Source organism: Bos mutus, chromosome 9, assembly GCF_027580195.1.
Source record: "Bos mutus isolate GX-2022 chromosome 9, NWIPB_WYAK_1.1, whole genome shotgun sequence".
In the NCBI taxonomy this organism is placed as follows: domain Eukaryota; kingdom Metazoa; phylum Chordata; class Mammalia; order Artiodactyla; family Bovidae; genus Bos; species Bos mutus.
In genome coordinates, this window is record NC_091625.1 from 49,472,118 (window position 1) to 49,489,862 (window position 17,745).

General features: G+C 33.7%; 1 protein-coding gene across 1 annotated transcript in view; it reads left to right on the forward strand.

Moving 5' to 3' along the window:
- ASCC3 (activating signal cointegrator 1 complex subunit 3) overlaps positions 1–17,745 on the forward strand; it is a 338,210-nt gene that overhangs the window by 245,036 nt on the left and 75,429 nt on the right. Inside the window, exons 31-36 of the mRNA XM_005902613.2 lie at positions 2,496–2,633; positions 2,743–2,863; positions 4,220–4,352; positions 10,573–10,698; positions 16,400–16,511; positions 16,699–16,833. Coding sequence (XP_005902675.2) covers positions 2,496–2,633; positions 2,743–2,863; positions 4,220–4,352; positions 10,573–10,698; positions 16,400–16,511; positions 16,699–16,833 — 765 coding nt within the window. The remainder of the gene's footprint in view (positions 1–2,495; positions 2,634–2,742; positions 2,864–4,219; positions 4,353–10,572; positions 10,699–16,399; positions 16,512–16,698; positions 16,834–17,745) is intronic.

Consider the following 17,745-nt stretch of genomic DNA (forward strand, 5'->3'; position numbering starts at 1 on the left):
GATATTTTTTTGTGAGGTTCAGTTCTCTCATGGAATCAGAATTGAGAAAAACTACTATATAGTATTCAAGATTACCCAGTCTTTTAATTTGAAGTATAACGTGTTGTATAAATGAATTGAGTGTTACCTTAGAGCTATATTACTTTATGTAAAGAATTAAGTGTTATCATTTTTGTAAAGTCATAAGCACAATGCCTGATACTTAGTAAGTACTCAACAAATTATATATATTATCATATTTAAATTCCTAAAAAATTTTGCTCATATTATGTTGTTTTGATCAAGATGAAATTAAGTATAGCAGTAAAGATGCATATAATCTAGTCAAAAATTATATTTTCAAATTTAAACAGGCTCTCCTAGTAATATTTTATGCTTATTGGTTGAGTAACATTACTATAAATTTTGCTTTTTTATAATGTACAGATAACTCAGAATTCATCTATAGTAACCATGTAATAAAAGAAGTTGTTTTTTGTGATTGTCCTCATGAGGATTTTAGGTCTTTACCAGTTCAGATAGGCAAATAGTTCTTTTTAATGCATTGATTTATGTGGAAGTGGGGGCAGAGGAATGAGAAGCAGCTAGGCTTCCCTGATGTGGAAGGACAAGATATTATTGCCTCGCCAAACCTCCTGCCACAGGACTCTTCTTCTTTCCTATGGTAAATTGTATGTTATTTTTTCGATATGATTGGCATAACCATGGAACACTGCAAATTATACAAGTTATAAATATACAGTGATATTTAAGATGTGAAAGTGAAAAATCCCCAAACTAATTATCAGAGCTCCAATATCAGCAAATTAATTCTTGATAGCATAAATTGAAGCTATTTTATTCAGTGAACTATTGAACAAAAAAAGGATAATAGGCTGTCACTTGAGAATGGCTAACATAATTTGTGAGACAGGACAGCACCTTTCTTTATAGCATACATTTGTAGTCAGTCTTTATGCTAATACATTTCCATATTCTTGCAAACAGTTTATAAAGAAAATAACTCAACAATACCCGGTGACTATACTGTGACTGTGAAACAGAACAAATTGTTTATACATTGCATTCAATTCAGGAAAGTGGATAAATGACATTTCTGATGTATATGTTAATAAAATGTTACCTAGTCTATGCACTACTTCTTATACACTAATAATTATTATAAAGTGAAACTTCATCTTTCTTTTCTTTTTTTTTTTTGGATAATTGGTATAAAACAACTTTTTCCTACACAGAAAAACTAGTGAGTTTTGTAACAAAAAAGGATTTGTTGTTCCCTTTGCATAAAATCTGTGTTGTATTAAGTATTTTCCATGTAGAAAATGGAAAGTGATTTATTTCACTATATTCTGAGAGTATTTATAAAATATGAGTTTCAGAAACTGTTTGTACATATAAAATTCAGTGAGCTAAACTGAGGCTGGAAATGCAGTCTGTTTTACAATGCAAAACATGGAATGTATGAGAATTCTGAATACAATCAAATTAGCATTTAAAATAAATAAGGTAAAGAGTTACTTAACCAAATAAAATAAATAAATAAGAATTACTTTATATTGCTAGAATACTTGATGGACTGTTTAGAAAAAATAAGCTTAGATTTCTACCATACTTTTTATTACGAAATAAATTATGAGTTAATATTTAAATGTAAAAAATAAAACTATACCAGAAGTTAAAGAAATAGTAGGTGCATATGTATTTAATCTCAAGATGAGGCAGTTTTCTAACCAAGAAAACATAAGGCCAATTTAAATTTTAAGTCCATAAAGTAAAAAATAAATAAATAAATTGATAAATTTATAAATAAATAGACAAATAAATAATAAATTATAAATTTAGTATTATACATATAAAACTGGATGAAAGTTTATGATAATTTATTAAAAATGAAACAATTTTTAAAATGAAATGAAAAATGAAAAGTATTTAACTGAACTGTTGATCAAAACATGAGAAGTAAGTAAAAGTATATACCAGGTTGGTTTTTTAAATGAAGAAGCTGAGGCATAGAGAGGGTATGTAACTTGCCACCAGGTCACTAAGTTCAGTGAGAAAGTCTAAATATGAATGCTCACTCTTTGGTAAAATTATAACTGATTTTTTCTATTAATTTTTTGTCCTTCCTAAATTTTTATTACTGAGCCAAAAAATAGAAGTCTTTTCTGTAACAAGACAAGCAGACACTGAAACATCTTTAGGCAATATTGCATCCCTTTTAATAGTTGTGACTCATCAAGGGGTAATGAGTACAGATTTTTTTTTCCTTGATACATAAAAATAGGATTGATAGCATTTAAATTTTAATTAATGTAGGCTATACATTCTCACTAAGCAGATATTCTGTTCAACTAATTTAACTTTAATCATTACTGCAGATGCGGCCTAGATTTTTATGCCCATAAGAATTAAAAAAACAAAATTAACCAAATATAGTCTTATGAAAAATGTAAAGCTTGTGCACCTACAACTTGTAATTGTGTTTTTATTCACAGATGGAGAATATCATTGGAACAATAAGGGATTCCAACCTGAAGCTGACACTTGCTTTTGGAATAGGAATGCATCATGCTGGGTTGCATGAAAGGGACCGAAAAACAGTAGAGGAACTATTTGTAAATTGTAAAATTCAGGTATTTTTTTTTTCCATGAACAGACATTTAAAAGTGACTTGAAAAAAAAAAAAAGTGACTTGAAAGTTGTGTTTTAGTTAGATGTAAGATATTATCTTTTATTTTTTAGGTTCTTATTGCTACAAGTACATTAGCCTGGGGTGTAAACTTTCCAGCTCATTTAGTAATTATTAAGGGAACAGAATATTATGATGGAAAAACACGACGATATGTGGATTTTCCTATTACAGGTAATATTTTTAAATTTACAAATACATTAGATTTCTGTTTTAGTCTTAAGAATTTGAATTTGCATGAATTAAGGTTTAGAGAATTGGTCACATATGATGAGCAAATTGTAAATTTTTGTTTCCAGTAAAAATATAACTCAAAGTGTTGAGCCATTTTTATTTTTACTTATCTAATTTGTTAATGAATGTCAAAAGCACAATAATTTTTTTTTTTAATTAAAAAGAGATTAGTACTGATTAGGAACTTCGCCGGTGGCTCAGACGGTAAAGCGTCTGCCTACAATGTGGGAGACCTGGGTTCAATCCCTGAGTTGGGAAGATCTCCTGGAGAAGGAAATGGCAACCCACTCCAGTATTCTTGCCTGTAAAATCCCATGGACGGAGGAACCTGGGAGGCTACAGTCCATGGGGTCGCAAAGAGTTGGACACGACTGAGCGACATTTACTTTACTAGTAGCTATTAGTGACTTTCAGTGTCTGTGTGTGTTGTTCAGTCCTGTCCAACTCTTTGCTACCCCATGGACTGTAGCCCACCAAGCTCTTCTTTCCGTGGAATTCTCCAGGCAAGAATGCTGGCATGGATAGCCATTCCCTTCTTTGGGGGTCTTCCTGACCCAGGTATCAAACCTGGGTCTCCTGCATTGTAGGCAGATTCTTTATCGTCTGAGCCACCAAGGAACCCCCATAAATTATAATTAAATATTATGTTTAATTTTAAATCTCCTTCAATAGACATGATTGTTTCCATAGGATTTCTAGAACCAAAGCACTTGTTGCTATAATTCGTATAAGTCAAGTAACATATTTTAAAACCTGATAGAATATTTTCAGTAAGTTTTGAACAGGGTGATATACCAAATGGATATTTTAACTCAGTTAATGTATAGAAGACCTATATCATTTCTCAGTAATAATTTACATCAGAGACTCCTGCAGTATAAAAGAAAAATTTTATACAGTGGGTGAGTTGAGGATGAGGCCTAAATGGATCCATTACCATAGGTAAAAATAATCAAATTACCCTGCTAAAGAGGTTTTTCTATGTGTTTTATTTTTCTCTTATTTGATTATAGTAGTTATAACTCTTAAATATCATTTGTTAAACATTTAACTAAAGGAACCTTTGATCTTTCTTACTTTTACATACACCGCAAGGCTCTTCTGAGGACTCAGTTTTCTGTCTTAGTGAATTGGTTATTATATTATTAGAGAACTCTATAGTAGGCATAAGAGAGCATCCCTTGTCTTAAAATACTCTTTCTTATTTTCTGGTATTGTGGAAGCATGCCATAATCTGTCAATATTTTTTGTGCTACATGCCACATTACAAAATAACTCTTGTCCTCTTTTTTATAGATGTACTCCAGATGATGGGGCGTGCTGGGAGGCCTCAGTTTGATGACCAAGGCAAAGCTGTAATTCTGGTTCATGACATAAAGAAAGACTTTTACAAAAAGTTTCTTTATGAACCTTTCCCAGTAGAATCAAGGTAAATTTTGCTGTAAATTAATTTAAATGGATTATGTCTTAGCAGGTTGATGTTATTGTGCTTATATTTTATTAGGTAAAAATCAGTAAAACTTGTAGTTCAGAAAAATTATTTGAAGTGAAACAATAGATTTATCACAATAAGACAACATTAAATTATAATTTTCACTGAAAAACAAAGCTGTTTAAAAGAAGCAGTGAAGTACTTTGTTCAGTCATGTTGACTCTGGAGCCAGAACACTTAGGTTCATACCTGAGGTCTCCACCACTTATTTGCTATCATCCCTTTGACAAAATGGACAATGCAAAGAAATAGAGGAAAATAATAGAATGGGAAAGACTAGAGATCGCTTCAGGTAAATTAGAGATACCAAGGGAACATTTCATGCAAAGATGGGCATGATAAAGGACAGAAACCGTGTGGACCTAACAGAATCAGAAGATATTGAGAAGAGGTGGCAAGAATATACAGAAGAGCTATTCAAAAAAAGATCTTAATGATGGCAGAAAGCAGAGGAACTAAAGAGCCTCTTGATGAAAGTGAAAGAGGTGAGTAGAAAAGCTGTCTTAAAACTCAACATTCAAAAAATTAAGATCATGGCATCCAGTCCTATCACTTCATGGCAAATAGATGGGGAAACAATGAAAACAGTGACAGACTTTATTTTCTTGGGCTCTAAAATCACTGCAGATGGTGACTGCAGCCATGAAATTAAAAGACGCTTGCTCCTTGGAAGAAAAGCTATGGCAAACCTAAATTACGTATTAAAAGCAGAGACATTACTTTGCTGACAAAGGTCCATCTAGTCAAAGCTATAGTTTTTCCAGGAGTCATGTGTGGATGTGAGAGTTAGGCCATAAAGAAGGCTGAAGGCCAAAAAATTAATGCTTTTGAACTGTGGCATTGGAGAAGAATCTTGGGAATCACTTGGACTGCAAGAAGATCAAACCAGTTAATCCTAAAGGAAATCAGTCCTGAATATTCACTGAAGGGACTGATGCTGAAGCTGAAGTTCCAGTACTTTCACCACATGATGTGAACAGCCAACTCATTGCAAAAGACCCTGATGCTGGGAAAGATTGAAGGCAGGAGGAGAAGAGGATGACAAATGGTTGGATGGCATCACCAACTCAATGGACATTAGTTTGATGAAGCTCTGGGAGATGGTGAAGGACAGGACAGTCTGGTGTGTTGCAGTACACGGGATCACAAAGAGTCAGACATAACTGAGCGACTGAACAACAACTTTGACAAACTCTTTGCTCATTTCTCAGCAAAAAATAATCTTTTCTCTGTCAGATTTGTACATTTTCATTCTTAACATATATCACTTGCTACTTTTTATCACTGTCTTCTTAATATACTGAACTTCATTTACTATATTCTAAATGCAAAGGATAAAACACATTTCTCATTTATACTGTAAACAGTTATTGAGATTTTTTTACTGTGTTAGAATTTCTACTAATGTTCACTTTTTTAATTTGGAAAATATAAAAATATTTAATATGTGGGACATAGCTTATCCTGTGCTAAGAGAAAATTTATGATCATAAATATATATTTTAAAAGAAAGAGGAAAAATGAATTATCTGAATATCCATCTCAAGAATTTGCAAAAAAATTAGCAAATTGAACTCAAAGGAGAAGATAGATAAGAAAGAATTAATGAATTAAAACCAAACATACATTACAAAAAAGTATCAGCAAAGCCAAAAGTTTATCAATAATATTGATAAACCTCTAGTCTGGTCAAGAAGAAAGAGAGAAGGAACAACATAATATCAGGAATCAAAAGATATAAAAAATTTTAAATAAAAATATGATGAAAAAATTTATGCAGATTTTTAAATTTTATATCAAATGGTGAAATTCTTTTTTTAAAAAGCTTACTAAAACTGACACAAAAAGAAATAGAAAATTTAAATAGTCTATCAAAGCAATTATATCTGAAATTTAAAATCATTCCACAAAGAAATTTTCTGATCCAAACATTTCACTAGTGAATTCTTTACAGCATTTAAGGAAGAAATTGAACATGAACTCTTTTCTGCTCTATAATAGTAGAAAAGATAGGAATATTGGCCAACTTACTTTATGAGATTAGAATAACCTTAATACCAAAACCTGATAAATTTAGCAGAAGGGAAGGTAACAGAGCTGTGTCTCTCATGAATATAAATGTAGAAATCCTATATAAAACTTCAAATCAAATCTAGTAATGTATAGAAAGATAACATATTACAGCTAATTACAATATAAGTGCAAAGGCTTATTACTTGAAAATACATGAATATAATTCACTGTATTAGCAGGAAAAACATGAGAAAAATTATATGATTATCTCAGATATTTTAAAAACTGTTTGATGAAATTCCACACCCATTCATATCAAGAACTGTTAGCCAACAAATATACAGGGAAATGTTCTTAATCTGATAGAGTATCTACTAAAAATCTACCTCAGATACCATAATCAAGGGTTCAATATTAAATGCTTTCTCTTAGAGACAGAAAATTATACAGGGATATTGCTTTCACCACTGCCAGTAATTAAGCATTGTGCTAGAGACCTAAGCCAGTACATTAAGGTAAAGAAAAGAAAAGTGAAAATACTTTTTGAGCAAGTTCAGTTCAGTTCAGTCGCTCAGTCGTGTCCAACTCTTTGCGACCCCATGAATCGCAGCAGGCCAGGCCTCCCTGTCCATCACCAACTCCCGGAGTTCACTCAGACTCATGTCCATCGAGTTAGTGATGCCATCCAGCCATCTCATCCTCTGTCGTCCCCTTCTCCTCCTGCCCCCAATCCCTCCCAGCATCAGAGTCTTTTCCAATGACTCAACTCTTCACATGAGGTAGCCAAAGTACTGGAGTTTCAGCTTTAGCATCATTCCTTCCAAAGAAATCCCTGGGCTGATCTCCTTCAGAATGGACTGGTTGGATCTCCTTGCAGTCCAAGGGACTCTCAAGAGTCTTCTCCAACACCATAGTTCAAAAGCATCAATTCTTCAGCGCTCAGCCTTCTTCACAGTCCAACTCTCACATCCACACATGACCACTGGAAAAACCATAGCCTTGACTAGACGAACCTTTGTTGGCAAAGTAATGTCTCTGCTTTTGAATATTCTCTCTAGGTTGGTCATAACTTTCCTTCCAAGGAGTAAGCGTCTTTTAATTTCATGGCTGTAGTCACCATCTGCAGTGATTTTGGAGCCCAAAAAAATAAAGTCTGACACTGTTTCCACTGTTTCCCCATCTATTTCCCATGAAGTGATGAGACCGGATGCCATGATCTTCGTTTTCTAAATGCTGAGCTTTAAGCCAACTTTTTCACTCTCCTCTTTCACTTTCATCAAGAGGCTTTTTAGTTCCTCTTCGCTTTCTGCCATAAGGGTGGTGTCATCTGCATATCTGAGGTGATTGATATTTCTCCCGGCAATCTTGATTCCAGCTTGTGTTTCTTCCAGTCCAGCATTTCTCATGATGTACTCTGCATCTGTTAAATAAGCGGGGTGACAATATACAGCCTTTATGTACTCCTTTTCCTATTTGGAACCAGTCTGTTGTTCCATGTTCAGTTCTAACTGTTGCTTCCTGACCTGCATACAAATTTCTCAAGAGGCAGATCAGGTGGTCTGGTATTCCCATCTCTTTCAGAATTTTCCACAATTTATTGTGATCCACACAGTCAAAGGCTTTGGCATAGTCAATAAAGCAGAAATAGATGTTTGTCTGGAACTCTCTTGCTTTTTTCATGATCCAGCAGATGTTGGGAATTTGATCTCTGGTTCCTCTGCCTTTTCTAAAACCAGCTTGAACATCTGGAAGTTCACGGTTCACATATTGCTAAAGCCTGGCTTGGAGAATTTTGAGGATTACTTTACTAGCATGTGAGATGAGTGCAATTGTGCGGTAGTTTGAGCATTCTTTGGCATTGTCTTTCTTTGGGATTGCAATGAAAACTGACCTTTTCCAGCCCTGTGGCCACTGCTGAGTTTTCCAAATTTTCTGGCATATTGAGTGTAGCACTTTCACAGCATCATCTTTCAGGATTTGAAATAGCTCAACTGGAATTCCATCACCTCCCCTAGCTTTGTTCGTAGTGATGCTTTCTAAGGCCCACTTGACTTCACATTCCAGGATGTCTGGCTCTAGGTCAGTGATCACACCATTGTGATTATCTGGGTCGTGAAGATCTTTTTTGTACAGTTCTTCTGTGTATTCTTGCCATCTCTTCTTAATATCTTCTGCTTCTGTTAGGTCCATACCATTTCTGTCCTTTATCGAGCCCATCTTTGCATGAAATGTTCCCTTGGTATCTCTAATTTTCTTGAAGAGATCTCTACTCTTTCCCATTCTGTTGTTTTCCTCTATTTCTTTGCATTGATCACTGAGGAAGGCTTTATCTCTTCTTGCTATTCTTTGGAACTCTGCATTCAGATGCTTGTATCTTTCCTTTTCTCCTTTGCTTTTTGCTTCTCTTCTTTTCACAGCTATTTGTAAGGCCTCCCCAGACAGCCATTTTGCTTTTTTGCATTTCTTTTCCACGGGGATGGTCTTGATCCCTGTCTCCTGTACAATGCTACGAACCTCAGTCCATAGTTCATCAGGCACTCTATCTATCAGATCTAGGCCCTTAAATCTATTTCTCACTTCCACTGAGTAATCATATGGGATTTGAATTAGGTCATACCTGAATGGTCTAGTGGTTTTCCCTACTTTCTTCAATTTCAGTCTGAATTTGGCAATAAGGAGTTCATGATCTGAGCCACAGTCAGCTCCCGGTCTTGTTTTTGCTGACTGTATAGAGTTTCTCCATCTTTGGCTGCAAAGAATATAATCAGTCTGATTTTGGTGTTGACCATCTGGTGATGTCCATGTACAGAGTCTTCTCTTGTGTTGTTGGAAGAGGGTGTTTGCTATGACCAGTGCATTTTCTTGGCAAAACTCCATTAGGCTTTGCCCTGCTTCATTCCGTATTCCAAGGCCAAATTTGCCTGTTACTCCAGGTGTTTCTTGACTTCCTACTTTTGCATTCCAGTCCCCTATAATGAAAAGGACATCTTTTTTGGGTGTGTGTTCTAAAAGGTCTTGTAGGTCTTTGAGCAAGAGGAGTGACTAAAAAACACAAAAAGAGGACCCCCGGGGCAGTAGGAATGCTTGATCTTGGCATTGGTTACACAGATGTGTTCACATTGTGAATATTACTTGAGTTGTATGTATATAGTTTATGTAATTTTTTTCTGTATATACTTCAGTAAAAAATGGATTAAAAATTTAAATGTGCACATTGGATGTAATATTTTATCTTCTACAAAATATATATAGAGAAGTTATATATTAACTTCTCTATTAATGGGCATTCAGAGTTTCTAGTTTTCTCTCTTATATATATTGCTGCAGTGAAGGGTTTTGCTTCCCTATCCTAACTTTTGAATGTTTCCCTAACAGGTGATAATGAAAAAGTAAAATTGCTGGATCATAGTGATTATTCACATAGACATTGCCAAATTGCCCTCCAAATTAGCTATACAGATATACACTCTGCCACTGATGACTGGAGAGGAATAAGGCAACTTTTTTTCATTCAGTTTATTATGACCTTTTCCTCATATCCTTAAAAACATCCTTGTGGAAGCTGTTTTTAATACTACATATTGTTCCATGTATCATAATTTACATGTTTTTATCCTTTATTGGACATTACTTCCCTTTTTTGTATTTTATATAAGAAACTGAAATGACCATTTTGTTGTGCCAATATTTTAGTGCATCTGATCATCGCTATATTCCACACCACCTAGTACATTTATCTTATATGACTGAACTTAATATTCACTGAATTAATGAAGGGAATATCCTTGCTCCAACATAACTGTCCCCTATTTCCTACCAACTCTTCTACCATCTGCCTCAGTATTATTCTGTACTTACTCCAATGCCCTATAAGAAAATTCTGCTCTCCAAGGTGTGTCGTCTCTTGTCTACTCATAGGTTGGCTCTCATCTTCTTCTTGTAAAAGTTACTAGCTCCCTTCCTATCAGCCTGTGTTTATTTGCACCTAGCAATTCATTTCGCCAAGATTATATACAAAGTATATAAATTACAGGAAACACATTTGTCCTATATCTTGGAACATCAAATTTGAGTCTTGACTATGTGTTCAAGTGTTTTTCATTTAATTTTCATGTATGTTTCCCATGTCTTATTCACTCTGTAGTTTATTAGGAGTGCTGTCTGACCATTTAAATGCAGAGATTGCTGGTGGTACAATAACATCTAAGCAAGATGCAATGGATTATATTACCTGGACTTACTTTTTCCGTCGTCTTATCATGAACCCCAGGTAAGCACAGGACTATTATTTATCTTTGTTGTTCTTCTCTAAAGATCCTTTTTGTATTTAAAATATCACCTGTCTGTGGAAGACCCAAAATATTTCACTCCATCTGCTCTCCATTAAGTATAGTCTCATTTCTCCACCAACCTTCTGAATGTTGCCACATGGACTTCCTACCATCATTTCAAATTCAACATGCCTAAAACTGAATTAATCATATCTAAAAATTTTGCTCAAATCTCACTTTCTTGGTCAGAAATTAAATATATTGTTTTGGAAATGGAAAGTAGATATGGTTTTCTTAGTAGACATAGGGTAAGTGGTGGCATTTGAACAAAGACTTGAAAGAGGTGAGAAGGTTGACCACATAAATATCTAGTGAACAGCATTTCAGGCCAGGGGGACAGGAGATGTTCTAAGACAGACATGTCTGGTGTGATGAAGGTGCAGCAAGAAGAAGATATAGCTAAAGTGGAATAAGTGGGGGGTGTGGAGAGTAGTAGGAGATGAGGTTAGGGATTGTGGGTGGGTGGTCAGTGGTCTTATTAGTCTTATGAGGCCTTCGGCACCCATGTAAGAACTTTGATTTCTATTCTGGGTGAAATGAGAACCTTTGTCGGGTTTTTGATCAGAGGACTGACAGTATCTCTCATATCATAAAGAAGGCCAATTATAATCATAAATGTTATAATTTGAACTTCCCTGTTGAAAGGTAGAAATTCTCAGATTTATTTTTTAAATATCACTAAAAAAAATTTTAACATTTCAAATCAAGAGAAAGGGCCCAAATAAAGTTAACAATTTGCATATATTACTTATCTGCTATAGTCATGCTCTGCACTTTTCTTTCTAATTGGCCCTAATATCTTTTTATTGTTGTCTGTGTTAAAAGCCCCTATCCACAAAGCCAGAGCAAAGAAAGGCACAGGACATTGGTACACTTTCTCCACTTACTTTTAGTTCTAGTAAAAGTTTTAAGAAGGCTAAAATCATTGTCTCAAATGAAGAGCTTGTATTATGTATTTAATATATACTTCATACTTCATGTCATTCAGTGCCATAAACTGAGATTTGACTTTTCTTTGGGTGGGAGGGGCTTGTATACACACTTGTGTGCATGCATGTATGTGTGACAAGGAGAAACTGAAGTTTACTTAAAAATTGAAAGAGCAAGCACCACTCCTGAAATACAGTCACATATAGATAAATAAATATGTCCCAATTCTCCAACCCTCTTCATTTATTCATATTACTGTAAAGTGTCCACACCATACCACCACCCAAAATAAAATTTATGTTGAGAAAGATTTCAGTTCCTGGGTTGTTCTCTGTATGTCTTTGTATATTTTTATGTTTTGATATGCATGTGTGTATATATGCAAATATATGTAAATACATATAAAGATATATATTTATAAGATTAAATATATATGTAGATACAGATATATGTATAAATTAGTTTGTTTATATATAAACACATGTATTGGTGCATCATGAAATATAATATATTTCAAATTGAGTTCTGGATTCAATTTGTATGTTCAATTTTACTCTCTGTTTTCCCCTGAGAAAGCTTCTAAATATTTCTAGGGGGAAAAAATGTTGTGGTAGTTTCAGCTGTCCCTGTAACCACTTCCATTATTTGTGTCATTATTACTGCTGCATAATCTGAACATAAAAAAGCATGGTGCTGTAACAAATGACTTCCCAGTACTGACAGTTATAGCAGCAGCATTTCTATACTGATGAAAAATTTCCCAGCGAGATCTCTGGCCAGGTTTACATAAACCAAACAGGAAATGACTGCCACTATTCACATTAAATCCAAACTGTTTGGTGTGACTTTATCTATGTTTTACATTACAATAAAATCTCTCTTTTTCAGCTGGTAAACTTTCATTCTTTTTAAGGTTGGAAAAGATAACAAGGTTTCGTGTGAGGTATTCTTGTTTATCTTTTGATAAGATCTTTTAAAGTTAATTTTTTTAAGCTTGTTTTACTTTTTGATCCTTTAAATGTAATCAACTTTGTAAAATTTTATGATAGGGAGAGGTTTGTTTAAACTTTTTCCCAGTGGACTGCTAATAGAAGTAGCCTGTCTAGCCCATGTGCTGGATGCTGTCAGTATCAAACTGCCTTTGACTTTCACACCTCTCAGGGGACTAGTAATTGTTGTGTTCAAACAGCCTGTAATTGTGATCCCGCTGGCTTTCTCAGTACGCTTCTGGCTATTAGAATCATTAAACAACTCAGCACCTGTTAACAGCATTGTAAATATTCAACCCTGCTTGTGTGCAGGTTGAGTCCAATATAGAGAAATCTTACAGAGCTCAGCCTCGTAAATTACAGCCTCTGACAAGTCAATTATTGTGAAACTGGGTTTCTCTGTGAAATAAATGAAATACCATGCTGACAAAAAAGGTAGGCTGTCTGTTTATAGCAGAGAGAAGATAATGACTTGATGATTCAATGCAGTGAGCATGAAACTACATTGTATCCTTTATCCATAATTAAACAGTTGTATAATATTTCTGCTTTAATAACCAATAAATTATAAATTTTCTACTGTGGCAAGTGCAACATGAAAACAAACCTTTTTACTTAGCAGTTGCATGCTTTTTCAAGCTAGTAAAGTGATTATTAAAATTAATATGTAATTTTCAAGCTAAATGCTTATAATTATTTAGGCTAGGAATTGCATGGTTACTGAACGTTCACGTGTTAAAAGCAAAGACCGTATAATGCTACTAATGAAGGTTATGTAAATATAAACTCCATCATTTATTCACCAAAAAGTGTCAGAATATACTCTCAAAATTTTATGGGATCTAAAAAATGGATATGAAAATTTTTATATAACCTTAGACTCTCAATAAAAATATTAACAAAGAGTAATAATACTTGATATAGATCCGTGAAGTCATCACTAGCAAAACTAGATGCATTTTACTATTTGTGTTGGCTACATAGGAGAAAAGTTTTTACTATTATATTCAACAATGTAATATTTAAACTAGTACTGTGTTTCTAAAGTTGTCACTTTTAAAAAATAAAGTTAATCACTTACATGTGCCAGAATATCTGAAGAAAACAATTTTAGGGATTTTGAAAATTCTTGATAACCCCCCAGATGTAGTAAGGACAAAAGTTTCAATACTGAATGTATTGAATGTCAGTTCAATTACTTAAATAGAGTTTTTCATTTCTACTCTTATGCAGGTCAATAATGTTGATGAGCACATTGGAAAAGAACAGCTATATTAAGAAATTTATCAATGGAAGCTTTTTAAGTTATTCTGCTCCAAAAATGCTGTTAGTTTTTAGCAAGTTAGATTATTAATAATATTTTACTGTAGTCATTAGATAATTTGTTGGAGTCTCAGAGTCATGATTTTACTTGAATTTTTTTTTGCAACTCATTGTAAATGTTTAAAACATGTTTATCCTGACTCTACTTTATCTGAATAAATGCCACAAAGTAGTTTAAACTATTTTCCAATAGATTTGAATAAACAAACTTCAGATGAGATTTTAGCCCATCACAATATGTCTTATAAATACATAAAATAGTGAATAAAATAAATAATTTAAAAAGAATCTATCATTTTTAGAGATGTTTTTATCATTAATAGTTTTAAGTATTATTTTTAAGTATACCAAATTCATTAAAAATTAATTAAAATTAAAATTCATTAAAGCATAATATGGTAAAGTTGACATTCCAGTTGTATTTATATGGGAATGTCTGTGATTATCTGTAGCAGCAACCATGAGATTTTTTTTGTTTTCTAATAGCCTAATAAACTTATAGATGAAATGGAATCACGACTTTTCATTTTTCATGGTAATATTATTTTCACAATGTCTTCTTTCTGTAATTTTAGTTGCATAAAGAATAGCTTGATTTGTGTTCTGCAAATAGTACTACTTATTCAGTGTCCTGGACACATTTTCACTAGTTTTCGTCCAGTTAGATATAACTTTATCAATGTTGTATTAGTCCAGACAGCTGACAAAAGTATTGGAAAATTTATAGGCTTAGCAAGCCAAAAGAATGTGAAATATAAAGTCAGCGCTTGCATTGCACAAAGTCTGGCTGATAAATTTCATTTGTTGGGAAAAATATAAAAGAGAAAAAATATTGTTAATAATTTGAAACAGCTTTGGGGATCTGTCTCTTTTATGGAACCTTGAATGTCCAGAATTTTTATTTTTACCTCTAATGCAGTATAAATTATTCTAACTATATGCTTCTCAGTCATAATTCAGAATAAAGGAAGTATTTTCTAATAGTTTCTAATGCTGGTTTTTCACCTTCACATATGGCTGGTTACATTTTGGTTAAATTAACAGCACTGATCTAGCTGGTGTTTATCTGTTTATTGAAAAATATTGCTTCATTTGGGATTATGAAAAGAACTTTTCCAGGAAAGGCAATAATTTCTCTACAGACTAAAATTTAAACTATTTCTCTTTTATAAGAAAATCCTTAGCATTTAACTATGATTTAAATAAATAACCTATTATTAATCCATACTCAATGGAAACTCTCAAATTTGAGGGTACCTAAACATTTGGGCTAACTTCTCTTATTCTAATGAAAATATATCCTGCCATGATTTAAATCCTGCTTTTTGTGTTTTTAAATAAATTTTTATAGTATTGACCCCAACTATTTCCCTTGGAAGAAAGAAAATCACCATACTTGGCAGGCCTTAAGGCCTCTCCCATTTGAGATTGTTAACACTTTCTTCCCCAGGTTCTGACTACCCCCTTCCTGCTGCTTCTGCTGCTAAGTCGCTTCAGTCATGTCCGACTCTGTGCGACCCCTTCCTAGTCCTGTACAGATGTTAAACCTTCTTGCTGGGGTTTCAGTATTGACAGTCTGTTCTCTGAGGCTTGTATCCTTGATTTGGATGGAGGTAGGGCATGTAATTCTCCACGTTGACTAGGGAACAGGATTCACCCAGCAGGAATTAGCGGTCTGCCATGACTGTGGGGATGGTCCCTCACCTCTTGGATCTTTTCCCAGGCATAGATTCCTAGTAATCTTAGGGATTTGCCAAAAACCTCTTGGAGTTACAGGGAAGAGCATTAAGGTGAATTGCATGTCCTTAAGTTTTTATGTAGAAGGTATATAGAGCTGAACTTGTATGTTTTCTGTATAGGTAAGCATAGTTAGAATGCTTTTTTGTTAGCCTGAAGATGTTCCTTCTAATCTTTAGAATATTCCTTAAGGGAACAACAGTTGACTAAATTTCCTAAAAGAACTTATCTACTATCCAAATCAATAGTTATTTGAGTTTTTTAATGTTACTCCGGATGAGTTTTACATATAAAAGGGTATTATATGTTTATATGTAATAAGCTTCTTGCTGCTACTGAATCTAGTACATAGATTTAGTTTGCTGTAGATGCATAAACTGAAATAGTTTTAATGCTGGAAAATTAGTGTCTTTTTAATGTGTTGCTGAATTTTATCTGCTTATCCTTTATATTTTGAATGTATTACCATTCTATCAGTATCAATAAACTCAAGTATGAGGATTTTGATCTGTAAGGTAGAAATGACAATTGCAGTTGCTTTATTTCTTTGATTTGCTATAAATGGATTTTTTTTTAATTCCAGAAAGAACAAAGTGAAATTGAAGTGACAGTTTTAATAGGAAATATTTTGAAGCAAATAATGACCTTGCTTGTTTTCTAGCTACTACAATTTGAGTGATGTGAGCCATGATTCTGTGAACAAGTTTCTGTCCAATTTGGTTGAGAAGTCTCTGGTTGAATTGGAACATTCCTATTGTATTGAAATTGGAGAGGTACGAGTGGGTCATATACATTCCAATTGAAAAGATTGCCCAACTTTCTAACAATAGGGCTTTTGCTAACCATAGTCAAAAACTGTAATGAAATGTTGCGATAGCAACGGGCAGTATGAATTATTAACATTATGAACATATTTATTGTGCTTTCTATTTACATTACTTTATCTTTCTTCTGAAATAGGATAATCGGAGCATTGAGCCTCTGACATATGGCCGCATTGCCTCTTATTACTATTTGAAGCACCAAACAGTTAAAATGTTCAAGGAGCGTTTAAAACCTGAATGTGGGACTGAAGAATTGCTTTCAATTCTAAGTGTGAGTTTCATATTATTGCATTGTTTTTAATATAAAGGGATTATATTTTGTATGTGTTATACCTTCTCTTTTAATTTGAGTCTTAAACTGTTGCCTTCTAGTTCCTCTTGAAATTTGGCAGAAACTGTATGAAGTTCGTTGCTCTGTCAAAGATCACTACAAAGCAATATAACTGGGCCAGATTCCCCATGGATAAGATGACCACGTAATTTATCATCCAAACTTGAGTCAGCCTGAGAATGGAATCTGGCACTATTAATATTTAAGCCGGGATAATAGTTATAAACTGGGCTGTCCTCAGCAGCCAGGTGATTACCCTATCCTTCAGTGTAATAAGCTTTGTGAATTATAGTTGAAAGCTTTTCTTATTGCTTTTTTGAGGAATTCTATGGAATCCATGGTATTGCTGAAGTTTTTTAACATAAGGAGCCACTTGATTAAGTTCTCTTAGAATTATTGCCAGAAAAGTTAACTCCTCCCATCCCCCCTTCCAAGAAAAAAATATACAGTCAGCTTTATCACATGGTAAAAAATTATACTCTGCTTATTTTGGTTTTTTTGCCAGGAAGCTGTGAACTAAATTTAATATTGAAGTTAAAATTACTATTAGCGGTATCTTCTTCACTTCTTTCCTGCATATTATATATGTATTATTTTTTTTCTTTGTTGACTTTATGTATAATAATTTACCATAAAACTTTGTTGGCATATTAGTTGGGATCCAGGAGATAGTGAAGGATAGGGAAACCTGGCATGTTGCAGGTCATGCGGCCACAAAGAGTTGGACAGAACTTAGTGATTGAACAGCAGCAGCAAATATTGTATTTTACCCCTCAGATATGTTGGTACTTTTAAAAAAAATTAAGACCCCTTGGACTATAATGTCTTTAAGGGCCTTCTCTTATAAAGTCA